The sequence below is a fragment of the Mya arenaria genome, chromosome 2 (genome assembly GCF_026914265.1).
Source record: "Mya arenaria isolate MELC-2E11 chromosome 2, ASM2691426v1".
Lineage (NCBI taxonomy): Eukaryota > Metazoa > Mollusca > Bivalvia > Myida > Myidae > Mya > Mya arenaria.
Window position 1 is genome coordinate 7,355,969 of NC_069123.1, and position 27,005 is coordinate 7,382,973.

At 34.1% G+C, this 27,005-nt stretch overlaps 2 protein-coding genes across 2 annotated transcripts in view; one reads left to right on the plus strand and one right to left on the minus strand.

Annotated features, from left to right (window-relative positions):
- The window catches only part of LOC128242361 (voltage-dependent calcium channel gamma-5 subunit-like), a 35,250-nt gene extending 30,332 nt beyond the window's left edge, over positions 1 to 4,918 (plus strand). Inside the window, exons 2-4 of the mRNA XM_052959487.1 lie at positions 2,993 to 3,085; positions 3,742 to 3,876; positions 4,523 to 4,918. Of these exons, the coding sequence (XP_052815447.1) occupies positions 2,993 to 3,085; positions 3,742 to 3,876; positions 4,523 to 4,818 (524 nt within the window). The 3' untranslated portion in view covers positions 4,819 to 4,918. The remainder of the gene's footprint in view (positions 1 to 2,992; positions 3,086 to 3,741; positions 3,877 to 4,522) is intronic.
- The window catches only part of LOC128242340 (hephaestin-like), a 123,293-nt gene that overhangs the window by 89,990 nt on the left and 6,298 nt on the right, over positions 1 to 27,005 (minus strand). The window lies entirely within an intron of this gene.

Here is a 27,005-nt window from a genome sequence, read left to right on the forward strand (position 1 = left end):
AAAGAAACATACACACGCACACACACATAAATGCTTAGAATGAAAACGCAAGCAATAAATCTATGTTATTTCAAAAGGGTATGTATTAAAATGTTATACGAAAACATAAAGAAACATGAATTTAATACATTAATTATAACGCAATCGTTTCAACTGTTAACCAAATGACCATGAAATAAGTGTTTAATGTTAACACACAAAACGTTAATGTCAGCCTCGGATATAGCTTTGCTTTAGGCAATAGTAAGGGTTCATTGAAATGCTGTCGTTAGGAAATGAATGGTCTGTGTATCCCTATAAAAATTAAATGGTAGTACAACGTTAGTAGCAAAGTAACCTTACATCTTTGTGGGTGGTGTACCTTAATGAGTATGGTGTATTCTTTGTTAAATACTAAGAGATATATACTCCAATAAATTTACAACTGTTATCAAAAATTAGCTAACCAGTTTTTTAACAAAAAGGCAGAAAAAGTATGAAAAAGATTTTGTAAAATTATTTTGGCAGCTTTTTTTTTTAAATTGTGGATATTGTTATGGTGTGTGATTTATACCTTTGCTCCATATTGTACAGCAGTAGCTTTTCATTACATAGTTTAAAAAAATAACTGGTTCTGTTGAGAAGTGCAATTTTAGAATTAATTTTCGACATACTTTGTAAATTAGATCTTTGGTCTGGTCAAAGTAAACCAAAGTAGTTATTATTTGGTCAATATTAATCTAACACTTACTTTTATTCAATCAAATCTTTTAAATGTGCAAACTAGCCAAAAGATAAGCTGTCGACAACTAATGAAGGTTTTTTACAATAGAATGCAGAAGCCATAAAAGCTTTTAGTTTACTGCTGATCAAACTTCTTTTGTGAGTTAAGCCCTCCACACATGAAGAAGTATATATTTTCCCTGAAAAACAGATAACTTTTTTGCATTCGATATAAAATTATCCCAACGCTAATGGGTTTTTTTTCTGGTAAAGCTTAACGCGCCATCATATCGTTAAAAGAGACTATAAATATGTTCCGAATATCGATAAAGCGATATATTCTCAATCTTTCTGCAAGTTTCGGTAAAATGTCTGTCACCTTTCGGCTAAATTCTAGACCTATTTGGTAAATAATTTATATCAACTTATTACATGATCTGGATAGTATTGCTCACAAATGGCGAAACATATCCTGAAGTAGTGAAGCGTTGTCCCTGGAGACGCGACCTTCGTTAGAATAGATTGAAAATTATACTTTTTCCGGAAGAAACAAGCCTTATAACTTAGATATGACTTGTATTGTTTTTATTTTTACTTCCTGAAATTGCTTGGAATAAAGCTGTTCGGATGCATGTGGTTTGAACACGAACGTCGCACTCAATATGACGGATAACAATACCTTCAACACTTTATGATAAAATATACGACGTAGTTGCTTAAGTCGTAATGCAAAAGACGCCTCAATGGGAATAACAGAGCGTTATGAAAAATCAGAATTACTAAAAGATAACATTTGCAGAAAATGTCTCTTCTGTTTGAGGCTTGTAATCATATTAAAAAAACAAATAACAAATACGTGTTTTTAATTGCACTGGTGGGATGTAAGTAAAGTATCCCTCACCTGTATGCTGGATGAAATTATCTATCCTGTGGGAGCAAATAACGAGGCTTGTTGAATTACCGATCACTCAGCTGGCCCCTTTCTTCAATCCGTCCCGCATACACATGAGTGATAATACCTGAAATTTAACAAAAACTGACGTTGTAATTTGTTTCTTATTAAGTTCATCAAGTTTTATCGCGTATCATTATCAATTAGAACAATTTTCAGAAATAGTGGGTTGTAGGACCTAATTTGACCTTTCAAGGTCGGGGCGACATATATAACAAGGAACGGTTAAATACCAAAATGCGTGTTCGTTATGTACCATTTATTTTGTTTGCGATATATGAAAGGCTATTTGATGGCGTTCCTAAATAAATATTTTTCTTCGAACTTATCTTGTTAATGTAGCGTTGTTGTTTTTTATTCTCCCGATACCCTTTTTTTCTGAATTCATCAATGTGTTGGCAATTTTCTAAGGAATTCCTGTGACCGAAAGTCTTACGTCAGATTTATTTGGCATTCATATACCAGCTTATTAAATGGTCTAAAAAGAGCTGTAATATATGTTGTACATAGTAACGAACTGTTGTCCCTTGAGACGCCATCTGCGTCAGGATCGATTGTAAAATAAGCTCCTTCCCGTCACGACTTTTTAGGTGGCCGATAAGAATCGAACATCATTTCTTCTTCTTTCCATATAGTTTTTCTTTGCTTATATTTAAACACATTTAAAAAAGTCCCTGACAACTCAATGATATAACTAAATATTTTGATTAATAAAAAGGAAATGCAAATAACGACATAAGGGAATTACCAAGTGTTATGAAAATACGGAATAAAAAAAACTGCAGGAAAATATTTCGCAGAAAATGGCCGTATCATTCTTTAAAAAGAATAGCAATTTCATCAAGTGCAGGAAAAGATTTCGCAGAAATTGCCGTCTCATTTAAAAAAGGTTAGCAATTTCAACAAGTTTCTGGCAAACATTTCAGAATTGATGGTGATGGTGGAATGATTGTCTTTTTTGTTTTCTTATAACTTTCCTATAAAACAACATACAATTCAAAAGTTAGGACATACCAATGGAACAAGACCACATTAACAAGATCACAGATTCTCGAGATAGTAGTTGCTTAATAACTGACTCACCTTATTATACCACTTTACGTTTGAGTCGGTCAGTAAGATGGTGCAGCCATATGATGTCCGTCGCTTGTGCAAATTCAAAAATAAACTCCTTTGAAGGCACAAAATACGTGAAAGTATTTAAAGAAGTCTCGGGTTGATCGAAATCATGTAAGGGTGAAATTTTAAGATAATTGAAATTCATATCGAATCGTGCTAACATCGTACATCGTGCTTACAAGTTTCTTAATTAATTTAATTCTTCTTTTCTATTTTAAGAGGGAAAGACGTTTTGCGAATCCTACCACTCAGAGAAGACACAGAAAGAGGGTGAAAAGGAAGATGGTGCCCAGGCGTCATTTGCCATACTGCGTAAGTTTCTCGCCATGCAATCAACAAATATGTAGTTGAAGCTTAAGTAGATACAGAAGTATGCATTAGGGAAGCAAGAGGTTATCGTTTTTTTTTCAATTTTAGACATATGTGCACATGCCAACCTATTGACATGTATGTATAGCTGTTTCTTTACAATTATGCTGTTCCGAGAGAAGTACAGACTAGAACAAGAACGCCGCGATCGTCCGATGTTGTTGTTTTTTCAGTCTAACGAAGGTGCAAAACACAATTATATTAAAGCCATCTGTATGGGTCTTCCTACACATGGGCGTATTGTATCTGGCAATATATTTACAAATTTCATTTGATTATCTTGAAATGATTTCAAGTTATTGCCAAAGTTAACGCTCTTTGCACATCGACGGCGGCGTCTTCAACAACATCAAATGCCAATACCGCGACTTATTTTTTTCCAAAAACAGATGAGCTAAAACAGTACGTTTTTTGTCAAGAATGCTTAATTTGAATTATTTCTTTTCTTTAGGGATAGTTTGTGGCCAGCAATTTAGTGAACTTTGGCTGGTTTCGTTACTAATTGTTTTACTTGTTTTTGTATTGAACCATAATTGAATATACCCATTGCCAAGACACAGACATTTTTGTGTATCAATGTATTACAATTATATTTTCAGGTGCAACCAGGGTTGCTGCAATGTTTCCGGTCGTCTCACTGGTGATGATTACCGTGGCGGTGATCTTGGGTATCCTTGGAAACATCCGACAAGACATTAAAACTCTTCTGGCCGCTGTGCTCTCTATTCTTGCAGGTAGGTATCGACTTATGTAGAGATGTCTCAATCGGATCTCCTTGACGAGTTTCTATCGAAAACAATCTCAAATATTTATGTATGGTTTACAATATCAGAAATATTCACATTTAATTGCACTTCAAGTAGATCGCGTAGTAATTTCAATTCAGGAGTTAAATCTAGGACCTTATTGTTAGAAATATTAAGTATTTTTTAAATAACTTCAGTAAGAACCAATTTGAAATTAATAATACAAATTGCACGTTAAAACAGTACAATTAATCAATATAATTAATATAGATTTTACGAACTACTTTAACTGATGTACTAGGATACTTCCTAGGTTGTTTTCGATGAAAAATGGCCGAGGGGAGTTACAATTGGCGATGCCTTTGTCAAATACTGCTCTAATGGTGCTACAGAACAATACTGATTACAAGCATATATTGATATAAAATGTCTCGTAGTTTTGTCTGTGTTATTTATTACATTGATGGTCTGCTTTGATAATATATACTGATTTGAGCATAGGTGACAGTTTCAGTCGGAGGTGGTGAAAAACATATAGGAATATTATGCTTTTCACATGACATACGTCTGGCTGGCGGCGGTGATGTTTCGTGTATTAATTCATTTTGACTGATTCGACAATATACATTTCCAGGTTTGACACTTGCGGTAGGAATAATTTTCTACATTTCCGCAATCAACGACGAGGTCGGCCATCGAGCAAAAGGCAAAGAAGGGAAAACATTTATATACCAGTATGGCTGGTCCTTTTACTTCGCGGGTATAGCATTTATGATTGCTGAGGCGACTGCTGTAGTTTTTGTTACCCAGTTTATGCAGAGACATTCCAGTAAAGACGATATGGTTCGAATAATTCCAGGACTAGGAGATAAACTGGACTCGGAAAAAGATGACCCGGACGGAACAACGAATCCCACAATAGTTTTATAATAATAAGAAATTTGTGCTAACATAGGGCGTTCCAGTGCATTACTTTTTCTGGTTTCAATTTCACAAAAATACCGCGAAGAGGGTACGTTTGTAATATTGGGGCCTGTTATTTTGCGCACGAAAGAATATACATGTGAGGGCTGTTCAAGAAGATCATAAATTACACATACATATTACATTCACCGGAACTTAATAAAAGTACTTACATCATGACAAGTGTCAGGAAAGTTGCTCTTAATATGCAGTATTTCGTTTATTTTATACTTACCTTCCATTTAATGATGTTTGTGTATGTTAAAAACATAAGGTAACGCTATATTGAGCGCCTAAAATGACGTCAAATGTTAAATTATTGTTATATCCAAGTTCGTCAAAGAATGTATTAAACAATTCAACGAACAGCCCCCAAACAACCAAATTAAATCAACATCACTGTCGGGTTAAAGTTTCACATATGTACCAGGAACAGGTAGTGAACGATCCATACTTTCTGCAACCCGTATGTTTCCGATGGAAGGGGGAGTATGCCCTAAGGTGCACCCAAAATACGCCCTCTATATAAGCATTAACTGCTGGAAGCGTGACTACAATCTGGCACAGACCCAAAGCACGCCCGATATATTAGGATCATTTTTTTTATATCATTCTCCATAATTACAGACTTGATATCAATATCAACTGAATCCATTATAAAATCATCTAACTGCATGCTTTTAAAACTTGCAAATTATTACATCGCTTTTGGGATTATATAAGCTAATTTAGGCGCATTATATAAACATTAAAATTTCTAATATTTCTTGAAATTTGCACACGTTTGACTTAATTTTTTACGAGTGTACACCTTTTTTAATCTATTATTTATTGTTCTGAATTTTATCTTCTGCTGCCATGTCATGTGCTTGTGCTACTGTCTATGTTAAGGTGTTCTGCTCGGTTCGGTGAAACATGTTTGATGTTTACATTCATGTTTTTTTTTTGACGTCAGGCTACTGCTGCATTTTTGTGTGTTTTTTGTCTTATTAGTGGAACTTCCATCTTGGGAAAATACAAGAAAAACATTTAATTAAGCAAAAAAGCAAATCATGAAGAACATTAGGGAAATCAATAACTGTTTTATTTTATTAAAACCCGAACAGTGACGGGAATAAGAAATTAAGTAAAAATATATTAATATAAAATCAATTTCTTAGCATCTCTTGGATAGTTTCATTGCTTTCTCAAAATGCCTTGGTAAACACTATTCAAACGATTGAAAAAAATGCAAAGCTAGTTAACAGAGTACGGAAGGGACGTTTCTGTGATTAACCAATCGTTGTTCTTTCTTCAAATCGTGGGACCAACCACATTATCATTATTTATTTTCAAAATAACATGTCAATTTCTAAAAATCGTTTATGATTTTGATTTTGGTTAAAAGTGGGATCAAGACATGTACATGGTATGTATTTTAATCATTGTAGAGTAAACATGCTTGTACGTTCCACAGTTGTAAAAAGAAAACCTTTGGGTATTTCGGTAACTATAGTTTTCAAATGTTCGTTGCTTTTTTTACACGTTTAAAATGTTTTCATATTCTAATTCAGCACCAACCAGTAAAGGTGTTGGGTTTGATTGTGAAAAAATGTGCAAGTTGAACAGACCTTGTACAGACAACATAAAGCTGTCTTTGTTAAGCTGAACATATTCGATTTAGATTATAACCTACATTTTCTACCAATAAGTACAAATTTACCAGTATATGACAAAAAAAGCACCTTCTACAGTCTTGTAACATCACAATACAGCTTAGAGGGCTCTTCACATCAAAACTGGTATCGAAATTATACTGGATCAAAATGCAGATTGAAAGATTGATCCTGTGAGATTATAAGTATCTTCCATGGCCGAGAGTGTGAGATAGGTTCATTCCGACCCAAGCGTAGGGTGTTTTGCGGAAACGAGGTTTCCGCAAAACACCCTGCGCGAGGGTCGGGATGAACATATCTTACACAAGCGGCTATGGTAGATGCCTTTTCTCCCACCTCAGTTAAACGAAATTAAGTAAAAATGTATTTTGTGCTGAAACTCTTTGGTGCTTAGTGAAAATAACTGCGTATGGATATGCGATAGCACGTGGTTGTCATGGATATGCGCGCAGTGATCCAGTAAATGTTAATAGACAAATCGGTCTTTTTAAATAGTTCTAAGGAGAAAAAAGTATGATTTCTTGTATGGTGCGTGAAAACTGCTTTATGGTGACATTTGAAGCGAGAAATAATTAATTAGCGCTCTAAATATTACCATAAAACAAGATTTCCTTGATGCTCCTGACGACAGTCTTCAACAAGGGAGGGAATTACAATGTGGTGACCATTAAAAGGAGTTCCATACGGGCATTTTATCTTCGCCCGTGGGCAAGATAAGAATATTTAGCATGGTTAAATTATTGGATGTACTTATCTGAGGTGGGAGAAATAAGCATCCTAGTGTATATAAACAACGTAATGGTTCTAGTGTATACAAACAACGTAATGGTATTGATGGGCTGGGTTTATACGACATTTCTATTTAATTGTTGATGTGTCTCAATTAATTTATTATTTATTAATCACCCATGTACATATTTTGTTCTGTGTTTCTCGTTTTCTATGCAATAAACTATTATATTTAAAGTTCGTGTATTTTTTGTGTGTTAAATTTGTAATCTCAGTGAGTAATGTCAATTATGTATCTATTAATTATATTGTATAAGTATATTGGTATCAATACATGTTTTTAGATGATGATGATGATGATGATGATGATGATGATGATGATGATGATGAGCCATTACATTTATTTGTATTTCAGCCATTTTCATGTTTATAATATAATTTAATTTCTTACCCAATTGCTAAACTATAAACAGAGCGAATGTTAATATTTGAACGTTTTTACAGTTATGGCCAAGGCCATAGTTTTGCTCAACGCCGCGAAGATGACGTCAATAACCCGACTTTTAATTATTCTATAAACTGATCAGATTAAATCTCCCGATTTCACAAAGCACAAACAGCCATGGGACTCGATTTATTTTGACTATTGCGTGAATTCTCGTGGAAATGCATGCGTTGTAATTGTGATTTATTTGCAAAAGATGCATAACTTTCGAAACATTAGTGGGGGGAAAGCATGTTTACCACAAATTTGTGATTCATTTTGTAAACTTAGACATATTAATTCCTTTACAAATGTGTTATTGCTAGATGAGAAGGTTCTTAAACGTTTTGTCATCATTTTGGGCAATCATTGCCTGTTTCATAAAATATTTTTGGCAACTATGGTCTGTTTAATAAATATTTATACAGTCATGTGTTCACAAAAGCAGTGGATTAGCTGCTTGAATAAAAAGATTGTATCAAAATCCAATTAAAAGAAAGAAATCAATATAAGCAATGAAATAACTTAAACAGTGAATATATGTGAAATTAAACTGACACTGTATTAATGCATGCTTATCAAATGTTTTACATCTTATTTTTAACTAATAATTTAAGATATAAAACATGTATTTAATTTTCACAAATTTCCTTGCCAGCAGATTTCACTAAAAAGATCATAAAGGAAGCATATCTTACAATATCAATATCGGTTCTGATCTTCCCACTATAATTATTCCATTGAAATTATGTAATTGCAAAGCGTACGTTGTCTACGTTTGACAAAAGTATGGCTTCAGCTCCAAAAGATTGTGCTGAATAGCGAATACGAATTGTATCATCTTATTTTGAAAAATCATAGGATGAAGAAACAAAATGTTTAATGGACAAAGAAATTGCACAAGAAAATATTAACTAATACTAAAAATAAATGCTAAAGATAAAAAGTGCTCTCTGTGATTTAATTGTTGCGCGTGTCTTGGTCGGTTACGTTTCATGAATATCTGCCCGTTCGAGGCGTAGATGCACGAAGGTCAAGGACAATTCCGGTTTCACTTCGAGTGAAATGTAACGCTTTTGCTTGGAACCATGTGGAAATCTTGTGTAACAAGCTTGCAACAATAAAACCGTTTTTAAATTTATGTTATGCTTTTCAAAGTACAAAATGTTGTTTTTCAGTCTCGCAAGAAATGCAGTTTTCCTTCGCCGCTTTCATTCGTTCCACTTTTAACTGAAAAATAACGTTTTAACAAGCGTTTAACAAAACAACTGTTTTTTGGCGGTTGTGAGGACGGAAACCATGAGAAAGATGGAAAGTTGCAAAGCAAAACTACCGAAATATGAGCATTCAATCTGCATTGCTGCATTTACCATTTATATGAAAATTTGCGACCGGTTTTTCAAAGAACTATTGCTAAAAGACATGTTCCATATTTTGAGTAAGATATAAAAAAAATCATTTTAAAAATAGATGCGCAACAACTTAGGGTTAGCAAACTCCAAAGTAGTTTGTATGAATGACATCAATGATACCTTTTTCTGCTTTATTCTGCCAAAGACATCCACGTTTCACTAGCCAGGAGTACGTACTTTCTTAATTCTATCATATTAAAGTTCCTCATAACTATTCATTGTGATTCAATGTACCCAATGACAAACCAGTTGTGTTTTTTTTCAAACAAAACAGTAATTTAGCCAAAACAGGTGAAGAAATTATTTTGTTTCCCAGAAATTCCGAAAATTTACGGCTTTACATAAAGCATTCTCCCCGAACAACTCCAGATTGTCTGCATTGTCTGCATTCGATGTAAAATTACCCCAACGCAAAAAGTACACATCTATTTAATCCTAATGTGACATTACCTCGTTGAAGAAGCATTTTCTCCCGAGGCTTGAATTATTTTCTCAATGCCGATAGAGCGAAATCCTTTGCAATTTTCGGAGGAAGGTGTGACACCTTACGCATAAGTATAGATAAATTTACTATTGGTTCAGTTTAACAAATGATTTTATTAGTACAGCTCATAAAGCAGCTATTATATAGTATATGCACTAAACAATAGAAGCAATAACAGCATATTTTTGTTAATTCGAGTTTAACGCATTGTTTGGCAATACAATCTTAGTTATGCCACAGAAATTAAATCCATCAAAATTTCACATAATTATTTCCCTTTTAAATATTTGCTGTTTTTCATTATGTTCTGTGCCTCGGGCTTCAAAATGCCTTACAAAATAATGCAAAGGAACATAACGGATTTCACGATGCGCTAGCGGAGTTAAATGAAATTGCGAAAGTCTAAGAGAGTCGAATATATCATCCGCATCAAAAAGCAGTACTAATTGTTTTATGGCGTTATATTGATATTGCGCAATGAAACTTGTTACGAGGTAAAGTCAGCAAAGTGGAATATGGACTACTGTACTTTGCAATGTGTTGCGTGTGGACTTATGATGGGTATATAATGAAAGGATTTCCTTTCAGGGAAAGATCTACCATCGGTGACAAATGGAATGTCCTGTTCATTATTCGGAGCACGTAGGCCATTTACCATTGCAAACTACCTCGGATGCATATCGACGGTTTACAATGTCAGAATTCTTTACATTAATCGACGCTGCAATTAGATCGCATAGTAATTTCAATTCAGCAGTTAAATTTAAGGACTATACTCCCTAAATAATCTTAATTATTTATGCAAGTTTGCGCCTCACTTGGAAGCAATTTGAATTAAGCAATACAAATTACGCGTTAAAAAACTTAAAAACACTTCAATTATTTAAAACATCATTTATATTACGAGCTTCTTGTGCTAATGCACCGGCAAACGTCCGAGGTTGTTTTCGAAAAAATGACCGAGGTGTTCCGATTGTCTGTTTATCTCATTGCTTGACTGAAACCTAATTGTATATCACATCCCTTAGTCTTCGGAATTTTTGGTTTATGTTCATACTTTGAAGATGAGAAATTGACGGAAATCGTTTTGCTTTTTTTCATTCAAGTAATGAGTGTTCACATTATAGTTAATCATAGTTTTGGCATTACATACTTACGTATAAACCAATGTTTTATGATAAGTTTTGTGCAAAAGTTGACTCTTTATCCTATTCACGCTTTATCTTAAATACACACGACGTTATAATGTCGCATGCGAAGCTGACGTGATGTTGTTATAATGCTAGTACAACAAATTTATCATGCGTCTGGTATAAATATGTATATGCGTATATAATTTGATGTATTAATATTAATATTTATCCAAAATCTAAAGAAAAAAGCTCAGTAGCAAACAGTTTAAGCATAAACCCGGTTTAGTGGCACTGGGCAAACGCCAAAGACATAGAACACAAAATCACAAACAAGAAACATAGAAGAACAGCAAAAAACTCTACAAACAGCACAGTGCATACACATACCTTATATAAAAAATAGGTATGTTTATCAAGAATTGTTAGGTACCGCCTTGGAACGGTCAGTAAAATGTAAATTTAACACCAAACGAACCCATAAACTATGGTTAAACTAAATCAAGTCCTTACGTCAAAAACGCATTTATGAGAAGCATTCACTATACCCAGATTTTTTCTTTTAAAACAAAACAAAACATTGTGCGAGTTATTGAAGAGTTTTGTTCCCTTAAAAGGAAAACATACCCGCATTCAGTGTACAATTGTTGCAACCAAAAGGGTGTTTTGCCCTGGTAAAGCATAATACCGAATTATCTCGTTTAGGGGGCCTTTTTCGCGAGGTTTATTGCTGAGCTTGTTTCTGTAGCTGTTCGCATACATATTGAACCATTTGAACCATTTACTGAATGTTGATATGGCGAGGAATTATCCTTATGGTAAAAATTTTCGAAGAAATATATATCAACGTTCGGTTAAATCACACCAATTTGGCAAAATAAGTTTATACCAGCTTATCAAATGATCTGGATGGTTTGCTTCACAAAAAGCGATATATTGCCTGTATTAAAGGAGTGTTGTCCATGGGGACGTGACCTTAGTCAGAATCGATTACAAACAAGCCTTTCTCTGAAAGAACACGACTAATTTGTGGGACGATAAGAATTGAGGGTACGTAACACCTGACTTTTTTCCAATCAATATTCCATAGAAGGCATGCTTGCTCATTGCTGTTTTTATTGCATAATGCTGTTCTGTTTTTAAATTAATGTCTCTATCTAGTTGTAGAGTACTTAAAATTACTAAATCAGTTTAAATTATTTCTTTTGATTCTTTATTGCCTTTAAGTTAATGCAAGCACCGAATTTTAATTATTCAAAGTATTGACAATCGGGGGTCAAGTGTGACGTTCCGCACGCGTAAACTATCTAAAAAAAAACAGCGAACCCGTCAGTGACAGTTTTGTGTTGTTCGTACAGTATGTGTCTCTCGTTTAGTGACCTTTGGGCCCTGGTAAATATGTGTTTTTTTTGCTTAAAAGTTGATTACTGCGAAATGTGACTGAACTTGTTCCAGTAGTTCCCATTGAATGATTAAACACAAACATGATAGAACACATTACTTGTCCATGATAATTCAATGTCAAAAAGGTTTTGAGTGATTGATTAAGTGGTTATGTAAAATACGAACAAAAGGAATAAAGAAGCATTATTAAAAGGATCAGAAATGGAAATTTTTTTGTAAAATAAAATGTTCAGCTGAAATTCGGTCTTTGGTCAGTTTAAAACGTCACCAATTAACCAGATGTACTTGCAAATGATCAGATTTATTTGCATTTGCATTGGTGGCATTTTTATTTTTGTTAATCGCATGAGTGCCCTTTGCTATTTGAAGTATTTTGCCCCAAATCCCCCAAACTAAGAATACATATCTGAATGTGATGCAAAAGTACCACGACTCCAAATATCATGTTTCTGTTAGCTTAATGCGACATGACACGATCTCATTGAAGGAGCATTTTTCCTTCCTTGGCTGGAACCATTTGCTAAATAACGCTATAGCAAGAACTAATGTATCGGTGACCTTGCAGCTTACATAAGACCCATTTGGAAAATATTCTACACCAACTTATCAAATAACCTGGATTGTGCTCCTTATTAAATATATTATTATATCTTGTATTAAGGGAAAACTTTAGAGGGTTTTGTTTAAGATATAACAGCAATTTAAAAAAGTCCATATTGAAACGAAAGTTGTAAACATTTAAAAAGTTTATATTGTCACTGGAAACTGTGTCGGGTAAATGACACGTTCTGCTTTAATGTACTGGATGTGATCCCCTCCACTTCGAGACAATCGTTTCAACTGTTACCCAAATGACCATGAAATAAGTGTATAATGTTAACACACAAAACGTTAATTTCAGCCTCGGATATCGCTTTGCTTTAGTCAAAAGTAAGGGTATATTGAAATGCTGTCGATAGGAGATGAATGGTTTATGTATCCCTACAAAAAAATGGTAGTACAACGTTAGTAGCAAAATAACCTTACATCTTTGTGGGTGGTGTACCTTAATGAGTATGTTGTATTGTTTGTTAAATACTAAAAGATATATACTCCAACAAATTTACAACTGTTATCAAAAAATAACCTATTTAATACCAAAAGAGCAGAAAAAGTATGAAAACAAATTTTTGTAAGATTATTTTGGCAGCTTTTTTTTCTAAACTGTGGATATTATAATGGTGTGTGATTTTATACCTTTGCTCCATATTGTAAAACAGTAGCTTTTCATTTCATAGTTTAAAAAAATAACTGGTTCTGTTGAGACGTGCAATTTAAGAATCAATTTTCGACAGACTTTGTTAATTAGATCTTTGGTCTGGTCAAAGTAAGCCAAATCATTCATAAATTGGCCAATATTTTATCTAATAATTACGTTTGTCTTATTAAATCTTTTAAATGTGCAAACTCGCCAAAAGATAAACTGTCGACAACTTACGAAGGTTTTATACAATATAATGCAGAGGCCTTAAACGTTTCCTATTTAACTGTTAATCTAACTTGTTTTGTGATTTAAGCCCTCCACACATGAAGAAGTAGATATTTTCCCTGAAAAACAGAAAACTTTTTGCATTAGATGTCAAATTGACCCAACGCTAATGGGTTTTTTTCTGGTAAAGCTTAATGCGCCCTTATCTCGTTAAAAGAGACCATAAATGAGTTCTGAATATCGATAAAGCGAAATATTCTCAATCTTTCGGCAAGTTTCGGTAAAATGTCTGTCACCTTTCGGCTTAATTCAAGACCCATTTGGTAAATATTTTATATCAGCTTATTATATCTGGATGATTTTGCTTACAAATGGCAAAAAATATCCTGCAGTTAAGCGTTGTTCCTGGAGACGCGATCTTCGTCAGAATCGATTGAAAATATACTTTTTCCGGAAGAAATAGAGTTTCTACGATAACTACGATATGACATGTGATTATCTTTTTTTTTCTTTTTACCTCCTGAAATTGTATAGAACGTTTGTTTTGCATAAAGCTTTTCGGATGCTGTGGTTTGAACACGAAGTTCGCATTCAGCACGACAGATAACAATTCCATGAACACTATCATAAAATATGAGACGTATTTGCTCAAGTCGTAATGTTAAAAGACGCTTCACTGGGAATGACAAAGTGTTATGAAAAATCAGAATGTAAAAATCTTCTCCTAAAAGATAACATTCGCAGAAAATGTCTCTTCTGTTTGAGGCTTGTAATCAGTTTTCCAAAAAAATAACAAATATTTATAATTGATTGCACTGGTTGGAAGTAAGAAAAGTATCGTTCACCTGTATATGGGATGAATTGATCTATTCTGCGGAAGAAAATAACGAGTCTTGTTGAATTACCGGTCACTCAGCTCGCCCGTTCTTCGATGCGTCCCGCATACACATGGGCGATAATACCTGTAATTTAACGAAAGAAATATAGTTGTAAATGCTGTAGATATACATTATTCTACAGGGCGTGTTCGTAGTTGTTTACAGACATCGACGTGATCACGAGCACTTCCCGACAAATGTCCCATTTTTAAGGTTTGAAATTTTATCACGTATCATTATCAATTAAAATACTTTTTCGAAAATAGCTGGTAGTAAGACCTTATTTGACGTTTCAAGGTCGGGCGACAGTTTTTTTTCGGAACGGTAAAATACCCAAAAACATGTACGTTATGTACCATTTATTTTGTTGCGATATATGAATGGCGTTCTTAAATAAATATTTTTCTTTGAACTTATCTTGTAAATGAAGCGTTGTTGATTTTTCTCCCTGGACTATTTTTTTCTGAATTCATCAATCTGTTGGCATTTTTCGAAGGACTTCCTGTGACCGAAAGTCTTACGTCAGATTCATTTGGCATTCATATACCGGCTTATTAAATGGTCTGGAAAGAGCTGCAATATATTCTGTACATAGAAATGAACTGTTGTCCCTTGAGACGCCATCTGCGTCAGGATCGATTGTAAAATAAGCTCCTTTCCGACACGACTTATTAGGTGGCTGATAAGAATCGAACATCATTTCTTCTTCTTCCCAGCTTTTCTTTGCACATTTCTAAACACATTTAAAAAAAGTCCCTGACAACTCAATGAAAGACCTAAACATTTTGATTGATTATTAAAAAGGAAATGCAAATAACGACATAAGGGAATTAGGTACCAAGTGTTATGAAAATACGGAATAAAAAATATATTTCGCAGAAATTGCCGTATCATTCTTTAATTTTTTTTAGCCATTTCATCAAGTGCAGGAAAAGATTTCGTATAAATTGCCGTCTCATTCTTTAAAAAAGGTTTGCAATTTCATCAAGTTTCTGGCAAACATTTCAGAATTGATGGTGATGGTGGAATGATTGTCTTTGTTGTTATCTTATATTTTCCCTATAAAACAACATACAATTCAAAAGTTAGGACATACCAATGAAACAAGACCACATTAACCAGATCACAGATTCTCGAGATAGTAGTTGCTCAATAACTGACTCACCTTATTATACCACTTTACATCAAAGTATTGTTCAAACTTTTATATGATTTTACATTGTTAGAATCATTTTCTCTCATATATTATATTGGTTTAGATTTTATGGTATAAACTTTAGATAAAAATGTTTTAGCCAACATCATAGTTACTCTAATAATTACCAAAAATAATTAGTTTACGGAATTGTATTTTGTATATCAAATATACCGTTAAAGGGGGTTAATATTGTAAAAAAAGAAATATAGCATATCCAAACTATTAAAGAATCAGAATCAATGCCGTTCTAATTACTATATAACCAGGACATAGATTTTTGAGTAAGATCTTGAGAATTGTCGAAAACTTAGGCCAGGCAGCATAATCCTATATGTAAAAAGAGTATACCATATTTGCTTGATTCGTTCTGAATTTCAAACATATATTCTATCTTATTACAAATTTGTTGAATTAAGTGTAAATACACAGTGTTATACTTCAAGTGTCGTTTAACTGTTTGTTTCATATACAACGTTCAGTTTGAGTTGATTAAAATCTTAAACAAAATTGTACTCTCTTTATCATAGGACCTCAACCATACGTTTCAGTTGGTCAGTAAGATGATGCAGCCATATGATGTCCGTCACTCGTACAAATTCGTAATTAGACTCCTTTGGAGGCACAAAATACGTCCAAGTATTTAAAGAAGTCTCGGGCTGATCGAAACTATTTTAGGTTGAATTCTTTAGATAATTGAAATTCATATCGAATCGTGCTAACATCGTATATCGTGCTTACAAGAACTGTTTCTTAATTTGTTCTATTTTCTTTTTTTAAGGGGGAAAGAAGTTTTGCGAATCCTACCACTCAGAGAAGACACAGAAAGAGGGTGATAAGGAAGAGAATGCCCAGGCGTCATTTGCCATTCTGCGTAAGTTTCTCGCCATACAATCAACAAAGATGTAGTTGAAGCTTAAGTAGATGCGGAAGCATGCATTAGGGAAGCAAGAGGTTATCGTTTTTATAATTTTGGACATAAGTGCACATGCCAACATATTGGCATGTATGTATAGCTGCTTCTTTACAAATATGCTGTTCCAAAAGCAGTAAAGACTAGAACAAGAACGCCGCGATCGTCCGATGTTTTTCAGGCAAAAGAAGGGGCAAAACACAATTATATTAAAGCGATATGTATAGGTCTTGCTACACATGGGCGTATTGTCTCTGGCAACATATGTACCAATTTTATTTAAATATCTTGTAATGTTTTCAGACATTGACAATTACGCGACTTATTTTTATTCAAAAAAATGATGAGCTAAAACAGTACTGCGTTGTGAAGAATGCTTAATTTGGATTGTTTCTTCACTTTTGGGATAGTCTGTGGAAAGCAATTTAGTGATCTTTGGCTGGTTTCGTTACTAACTGGTTTAATTCTTTTTGTATTGAACCATAATTACACCCATTGTCAAGACACAGACATTTTGGTTATTTAATGTATTACAATTGTATTTTCAGGTGCGACCAGAGTTGCTGCAATGTTTCCGGTCGTCTCACTGGTGATGATTACCGTGGCGGTGATCTTGGGAATCCTAGGAAACATCCGGCAAGACATTAAAACTTTAATAGCCGCTGTACTCTCTATTCTTGCAGGTAGGTATCGACTTATGTAGCGATGTCACAATCGGAACTCCTTGGCGGACATTTCCATCGATAACAATCTCTGATTCATATGGACGGTTTACAATGTCAGAATTATTTACATTTAACTGCGCTGCAAGTAGATCGCGTAGTAATTTCAATTTAGTCCTTTAGCTCAGAGGACTTTACTCTTAGAAATATAAAATATTTATGCAATAATCCATTTCGATTGGAATCAATTTGAAATAAGTAATACAAATTACACGTTAATACAGTACTATTAATTAATATAATTATTTTTGATTTTACGAACTACTTCTACTGATATACCGGGATACTTCCGAGGTTGCTCTCGATGAAAAATGGCCGAGGAGTTACTTCTGGCGATGTCTTTGTCAAATACTGCTCTTATGGTATTATCGAGTTATATGTATACAAGCATATATTGATAAGAAATGTCGCGTACATTAGTTTTGTCTGTGTTATTGACATTGATGGTCTGCTTCAAATATAACTTCGATAATATGTAGTGATTTGGTTATAGGTGACAGTTTCAGTCCGAGGCGATGAAAAACATATAGGAATATTATATTTATAAAACAAAAAATCGCCATCACAGACCGATACTGTTACGTACCGTTTTGTTCTTATATGTTGTTTGCTTTCATCATGACTAATAATATCTGTCATGTGTTTCCGTTCCGGATAGAAAAATCCGACCCGAGGGCACCTGCGTTGCCAGGTAACGAGGCTTGCCGAGTTACCGGCTACTCAGCGTGCCCGAGGGTCGAATTTTTCGATCCGGAACGGACACACTTGATATATATTTTTTCAAGCATTTAAAAAAAAATTGTGAAAAATGCATAGAAAAGCGCAGTTTTGTAAATTTCACAAAAAGCACGTGCGATGATGTTAACTGACGTCATGACGCGCAGTATTTTTTATTCACTGCATACGTCAAAAAGTTCCTTCAGTATCACGTCTTTTAAGGTTGTTTTTTTTCAAGGTGTGTTTTTGTAAAGTTAATGTTTATGGAACTCATCTATTGAAATCTTATAATTATCGTTACATAAAGTGTAAAATAAAAGAAATGAAAAGTATTACGTCACAGCGCGTGACTCATCTGGCATGGCGGATGCCAGATGGAGTTTTCCAGCACGGCTGAATTCACCGGAAATGCCTATTTTGACTGATTCGACAATATACATTTCCAGGTTTGACACTGGCGGTTGGAATAATTTTCTACATTTCCGCTATCAACGACGAGGTCGGCCATCGAGCAAGGGGCAAAGAAGGGAAGACATTTAATTACCAGTATGGCTGGTCCTTTTACTTCGCGGATATAGCCTTCATGATTGCTGAGGCGACTGCGGTAGTTTTTGTTATCCAGTTTATGCAGAGACATTCAAGTAAAGACGAAATGGTTCGAATAATTCCAGGACTAGGAGATAAACTGGACTCGGAAAAAGATGACCCGGACGGAACAACGAATCCTACAATAGTTTTATAATAATAAGTTATTGTACTAACGTTGGGCGTTCCAGTGCATTACCTTTTCTGGTTCCAATATCACAAAAATACCGAGAAGGGCTTTTTAAGTACGTTTGTGATATTGGGGCCTGTTCTTTTGCGCACGAAACAATAAACATGCGAGGGTTGTTCAAGAAGCTTATAAATTATACATACATATTCCATTCAGCTGAATCTAATAAAAACAAATACTAACATCATGGCAAGTGTCAATAAGTTTGCTCTTAATATGCAATACTCCGTTTATTTTACACTGACCTTTCAATTAATTATGTTTGTGTGTGTGTTTTAAACATAAGGTTACGCTATGTTGAGCGCCTCAAGTGACGTCAAATGTTAAAGTATTGTTTTATCAAAGTTCGTCAAAGAATGTAATAAACAATTCTACGAACGGCCCTCAAACACCCAAATTACATCAACATCACTGTAAAGTTCCACATGTGTACCAGAAACAGGTAGTAAACGATTCATACCTTCTGCAACCCGTATGGGAGGAGGGGGTATGCCTTAAGGTGGACCCGAAATGCGCTCCCTCTATATAAGCATAAACTGCTGGAAGCGTGGCTTCAATTTGGCAAAGAGCCAAAGCACGCCCGATATATTAGGATCATTTTTTTAATATCATCCTCCATAATTACAGACTTGTCATTAATATCAACTGCACCCATCATAAAATCATTTAACTGCATGCTTTTAAAACTTGCAAATTAATACATCGCTTTTGGGATTATATAAGCTTATTTGGGCACATTATATTAACATTAATATTTCTTGAAATTTGCACACGTTTGACTCATATTTTACGAGTGTACACCTTTTTAAATCTATAATTTATTGTTTTGAAATTTATTTTCTGCTGGCATATCATGTGCTTCCGTTACTGTCAATGTTCAGGTGTTCTGATCGGTTGGTTCTGGGAAACATGTTTGGTGTTTACATTCATGTTTTATTTTTTGACGAGGCTACTGTTGTATTTTTGTGTGTTTTATGTCTTATTAATCTAAAACGAAATTTCCAGCTTAGGAAAATACAAAGAAAAACATTTAATAATGCAAAAAAACAAATCATGAAAAAACATTAGGGAACTTTTTTTTTATTAAAAACGGAACAGTGACGGGAATATAAATTTAGTTAAAATAGATTATTATATAATTAATGTCTTAGCATCTCTTCGATAGTTTCATTGATTTCTCAAAATGCCTCGGCAAACACTATTCATACGATGGAAGCAAAACGGTTAAAATGTATGACAAAAAAAATATTTGTGATCGACTAAACGCAATATTTAACACGTCTTGAAAAAGGAAAGTTAGTTACCAAATTACGGAAGGGAATTTTCTGTGCTTAACCTCTCGTTGTTCTTTCTTCATATCTTGGGACCAACCACATAATCATTTTTTTTTCGAATCGAAATTGCATGTCATTTTCCAAATATCATTTATTTTCTAATGTGTTTGGTCAAAAGTGGGATCACGACATGTACATGGTATGTATTTTAATCATTGTAGAGTAAAAATTCTCCTGTACATTCCACAGTTGTAAAGAAGAAAACCTTTGGGTATTATTCGGTATTTCGGTAACTATAGTTTTCAATGTTCGTGGCTTTTTGACACATTTAAAATGTTTTCATATTCTAATTCAGCACTAACCAGTAAATGTGTTGCGTTTGAGTGTGAAAAAATGTGCAAGTTGAACAGACCATGTACAGACAAAAAAAAGCTGTGTCTGTTAAGCTGAACATATTCGATTTAGATTATAACCTACATTTTTTGCCAATACCAGTGTATGACAAATAAGCATTCTAATTGCTTGTAAAATCATAATACAGCTTAAAGGGCTCTACACATCAAAATTGATATCGAAATTATATTGCATCAAAAGGCAGATTGAAAGGTATATTCTGTGCGATATAAGTATTGTAGTTTATATAAACAACGTAATGGTCATGAAGGTATGAGTTTATACGAACCTCCTATTTAATTGTTTATGTGTCTCAATTAATTTATAAATCACCCATGTACATATTTTCTTGTGTGTTTCTGGTTTTCTATGCAATAAACTATTATATTTAAAGTTTGTGTTTTTGTTTTTGTGTGTGTGTTTTTTTAAATATGTAATCTCAGTGAGAAATGTCATTTGTGTATCTTTTAATTATATTGTATAAGTATAATTGTACTCAATGTCAACGATTTTGGTAATGGATTTGCACAGATGCTGGACATCGATGTAACACTTGGCATACTATGACCTGTGCAAGGTTCAAAATATGAAGTGCCCTGTCAACTATATCACAAATTTGACTTGTAATGCCTTGCACGGTTATGTTAGAGTTATACACATCATTAGTGCCAATCAGTAATATGAGAATATCCGGCGAAAAGTCGGCCACTGTTCCAATTTTAGTTTTGAGAACGGCTGCTGAGGCCCCAGGAAAGCCAGAGTACTGAATCATGGGCCGTCCGTGTAATCCTAAATGAAAATTGAGCGAATCCTCCTCTCGAATGAAAGTTCGAAGTCGAGATACAAAAGACTGTCCAAAAAATTGAACTTTCATAGGCGCGGCCATTTTGAAACGCTTATGTCCTTGCGGCACACATGTAGGTCAAAGACGCTTACATCCACTGTCTGAGTAATCCGTTTTCTAAATAGCGCAAACTGTACAATATTTCACAAAGTTAAAAGGCCACGGAGGGTTGCCACCACTATATTTTTAATCCAGAAATAGGACGAAGCAATTCCTATTAATAATGCGTAAAGTATATACCTTCGCAAACAATATACCGGTAAAATTATGCAAAATATTTTGCTCAAAATCCATATCCTTTGCCGCAGATCCATAAAATATGTTATGTCGGCATAAAATTATATTAATATGAAACTAGAAGCTTGTCCAATAGAACGTATCATCATCGAAGCCGTCGTGGTTCTTATTCGTTTTAGATCTGAAATGATGATGATGATGATGATGATGATGATGATGATGATGATGATGATGATTATGGTGGTGGTGGTAGTGGTGGTGATGATGATGATGATGATGATGATGATGATGATGATGATGATGATGATGATGATGATGGTGGTGGTGGTGGTGGTGGTGGTGGTGGTGATGATGATGATGATGATGATGATGGTGGTGGTGGTGGTGGTGGTGGTGGTAGTAATGGTGGTTGTGGTTGTGGTGGTGGTGGTGGTGGTGATGATGATGATGATGATGATGATGATGATGATGAGCCATTACACTTATTTATATTTCAGCGATTTTCATGTTTATAATATAATTTGGTTTCTTACCCAGTTGCTAAACTATAAACAGAGCGAATCTTAATATTTGAATACATATCTTGAACGTTTTTACAGTTATGGCCAAGGTCATAGTATTGCTCAACGCCTCGACGATGACGTCAATAACCCGAATTTCAATTATTCTATTAACAGATGAGATTCAATCTCCCGATTTCACAAAGCACAAACAGCCATGGGACTCGATTTATTTTGACTCCCAGATTGTTTTGGAATATTGCGTGAATTCTCGTGGAAATATAAACGTTGTAATTGTGATTTATTTGCAAAAGAACCATTACCTTTGGAACATTAGTAGGGGGAAAGAATGTTTACCACAAATTTGTGATTTATTTTGTAAACTGAGACACTCAATTATGGTAAGAGATCGTTACTTATTTATCCAAAGATGGTTGTAATTCTATTCCAGTTCTTGTTCGACAAGCCTCTACATAAAATACTTTTCAAACATTGTTCAAAGCATGCCTTATGAAAGATCAATAATTGAAAAATGAATACTTTGGTTATATTGTGAATGTCTGCTGCATTATACTCCGTGGTGATGTTTGTATAATTGCAGTGTATGTGTAATAGTTTATGATTTATTTTGATATAATTGTTAAACTCCTGTATTTTTATGATCTATACATTGTCGTAGTTGTAGACCACATACTATTATTATTATTATTAACTCCCCTATCGACAGCATTCATTCAATGATACCCTTGTTATTGACTCAATCAAAGCGATAATCATGATTGATGATTTATTTTGATATTGTTAACAGTCAATACTATTGACCCAGGTGGAGGGAATGACATCTTAAGTGTTGGCAGTTCAGATTGAACCCGGTACATTAAAGAAAAAAAAGTGCCGACAAAAACGATAACTTTGTTTTAAACTTTAAAGTACCTTCCAACAACCCGATACAGTTTCAAAAACAATAAAAAAAAAAATTCAAATGTTGACAACTTTCGTTTTTATATGGACACTTTTTAAATTGCTTTTATATCTGAAACAAAACCCTCTAAAATTTACTCGTTGGTAACTGTTCTGTTTCTATTCTTGTATTTCTAATGCTATTGAATTTTAACTCCTGGTAAATCCTCTTTCATAAAACTTTCAAAGGTCTTAAAGCGCACAAACATGCATGCTATAACGCAATGCCAGTGGATTACTCTTTATATTGATCTTAAAATAGCTTAATGAAAATCTTTTCTTTTTTCTTCTTTTCAAAACCACTGTTTGATCCTGACTATGCCTTAAACGATATGGTATAGTAGTGTTTTTGGAAGTAAAGGAGCTCATTTAGCAAACAATGGTAACAAAGATTGCCTCTCCAGGGACAACATTCCCTTAACAAAAGATCTATGTCTCCTTTAATAAGCAGCACACGACAGATTATGTAGACTATTTTCCAAATGGGCCTTATGTAGGCTGCAAGGTCACCGATACATTAGTTCTCGCTATATCGATATTCAGCAAATGGTTCTAGCCAAGGGAGAAAAAAGCTCCTTCAATGAGATAATGTCATGTCGCATTAAGCTTAAACAGAAACATGAGCATTGGAGTCGTGGTACTTTTGCATCACATTCAGACATGTATTCTTAGGTTGGGGGACTTTGGGCAAAATACTTCAAATAGCAAAGGTCACTCCTGCAATTAACAAAGAAAAAATAAATGCCACCAATGCAATGAAATCTGATCATTCGCAAGTAATTCTGGAGAATTGGTGACGTATCAAACAGAAGACCAATTTTCAGCTGAACGTTACGAGTAAATGTCCAATTCTGATCCTTTTTTATAATGCTTCCTTATTCCTTTTGTTCGTATTTTACATAACCACTTGATAAATCATTCCAAACCTTTTTGACATTTAATTATCATGGACAAGTAATGTGTTCTTTCATGTGTTTAATCATTCAATGGGAACTACTGGAACAAGCTCAGTCACATTTAAGCAAAAAGAACCAAACACATTTACTAGGGCCCAAGGTCACTAATCGAGAGACACATTCTGTATGAACAACACAAAGCTGTCACTGACGAGTTCGCTGTTTTATAGCTAGTTTACGCGTGCGGAACTTCACACTTGACCCCCGATTATCAATACTTTAACAAATTGAAATTCGGTGCAAGCATCAACTTGAAGGCAATAAAGAATAAATAAATAAAAGAAATAATTTAAACTGAGTTAGTAATTTTAAGTACATTACGACTAGACAGAGACATTCATTAAACAACAGAAACAGAACAACATTTTGCAAAAAAGACAACAATGAGAAAGCATGCCTTCTATGGAATATTAAGTGGAATAAAAAGTCAAGTGATACGTACACTCAATTCTTATCGTCCCACAAATAAGTCGTGTTTTTTCAGAGAAACGCTTGTTTGTAATCGATTCTGACTAAGGTCACATGGACAACACTCCTTTAATGCAGGCTATATATCGCCTTTTGTGAGCAAACCATCAAGATCACTTGAAAAAAAACTTTTTTTGCCAAATCGGTGTGATTTTAACCGAAAGTTGATATATATTTCTCCGAAAATTTTTACCATAAGGATATTTTCTCGCCATACCAACATTCAGAAAATGGTTCAAGCCTCGCGAATAAAGGCAACCTAAACGAGATAATGCGGCATTAGGCTTTACCAGGGAAAACACCCTTTTGGTTGCAACAATTTTACACCAAAGGCGGGTTTGTTTTCCTTCTGTTTTTTGTTTTTTTTTAAATTATAAACTGCGTATAGTAAATGTTCATTATAGATGCGTGTTTTACATAAGGAATTTATTTTGTTTAATCATAGTTTATTGTTGTTGTTTTTTAACATCAATACATGCAAATTATATACGCACATACAAACTAATCACTCAAGAATGATACATTTGTTGTACCAGAATTATAACAACAACACGTTCAGCCCTTCCCAGGCGACATTGTAACGTCGTGTGTATTTAAGATTAAGCCTGAATAGGATAAGGAGTAAACTTTTTAGTTTTGCACAAAACTTGTTTGAAAACATTGGTTTATTATACGTGCGTATGTAATGCCAAAACTATTATTTACTATAATGTGAACACCATCACTTGAATGAACAAATGAAGCCAAAAAAAATCCGTCATTTTATCTTCTTCATAGTATGTACATTAACAAAACATTTCGAAGACATAGGGATTGTGAACTACAATTATATTTCAGTCAAGCAATCAGATAAACAGACACTCGGAACACCTCGGCCATTTTATCGGAAACAACCTCGGACGTATGCCGGTGCATTAGGAAAAGTAGTTCGTAATATTAATGATACTGTTTTAATTAATTTTGTTTTAACGCGTAATTTGTATTTCTAATTTCACATTGCTTCCTAACTTCCTAGTGAGGCGTATTATTGCATAAATAATTAAGATTCCGTACGGAGTAAAGTCCTTAAATTTAACTGCTAAATTGAAATAACTATGCAATCTAGTTGCAGCGTGGATTAATATAAAGAATGATGACATTGTAAACCGTACATATGCATCCGAGGTTGTTTTCAATGGTAAATGACCTACGTGCTCCGATTGATGACCAGGACATTGCATTTGTCACCGATGAGAGATATTCTTTTCTTGAAAGGAAATACTTTTCAATATATACCCATCATAAGTCCACACGCAACACATATCGCAAAGTATAGTTGTCCATATTCCACTTTGCTGACTTTACCGCGTAACAAGTTTCATTGCGCAATATCAAGATAACATCATAAAACAAAAAGTGCGTCTTGAAAATGACATTTATTATAAAATTTAGACCAGTAATGTACATGATAAAACGAGGTTATTAGTGTTGCTTTTTGATGCTGATGATATATTCGACTCTCGTAGATTTTTGCAATTTGATTCCACTCAGGTAACGCATCGTGCAATCCGTTGTGTTCCTTTGCATTTCTTTGTAGAGCATTTTGAAGCCCGAGGCACAGAATATAAAGGAAAACAGCAGATTTTTCAAAGGGCAATAATTCTGTGAAATGTTGATTCTATTGTTTAGTTCTACTAGTTAAGTTTAAACTATAAACAGCTGCTTTTATGAGCTGTACTAATAAAATCATTGGATAAACTGAAATAATAAAATATATATTTATACTTACGCCTAAAGTGACAGACCTTCCGCCGAAAATTGCCAAAGGATTGATGATTTTTTTCGCTCTATCGGCATTCAGAAAATAATTCAAGCCTCGGGAGAAAATGCTTCTTCAACGAGGAAATGCCACATTGGGATTAATCAGATAATCACTTTTTGCGTCGGGGTAATTTTACATCGAATGCAGACAATGCAGACAACTGGAGTTGTTCGGGGAGAATGCTTTATTTTATGCCGAATTTTTCGGAATTTCTGGGAAACAAAATAATTTCTTCATATGTTTTGGCTCATTTACATACTGTTTTGTTTGAAAAAAGAACGGTTTTATCAGCAATTATTTAAGATAAATTGTACAAGTTAAAGTTTACATACATTAAGTTCATTGAACCGCAATGAATAGTAATGAAGAACTTTAATATGATATAATTAAGAAAATACATAATCATGGCTAATACGTGGATGTCTTTGACAGAATCAAGAGGAAAAGGGTATCACTGATGTCATTCCTACAAACTACTATATAGAGTATGCTAACCCAAAGTTCTTTTGCATCTATTTCAAAAATGATTTGTTTTATTTCTTACTCAAAATTATGGAAATTGTTTTATATAATTAGTTCTGTGAAAAACCGGTCGCAAAAGTTTATATTAATGATAAATGCAGCAATGTAGAATGAATGTTCATATTTCGGTAGTTTTGCTTAGCAACTTTCTTTTGCATCCTTTCTCATGGTACCCCTCCCCACACCCGCCCCAAAACTGGAAAGGAAGTTACTCATTTTAGTTAAAAATAAGA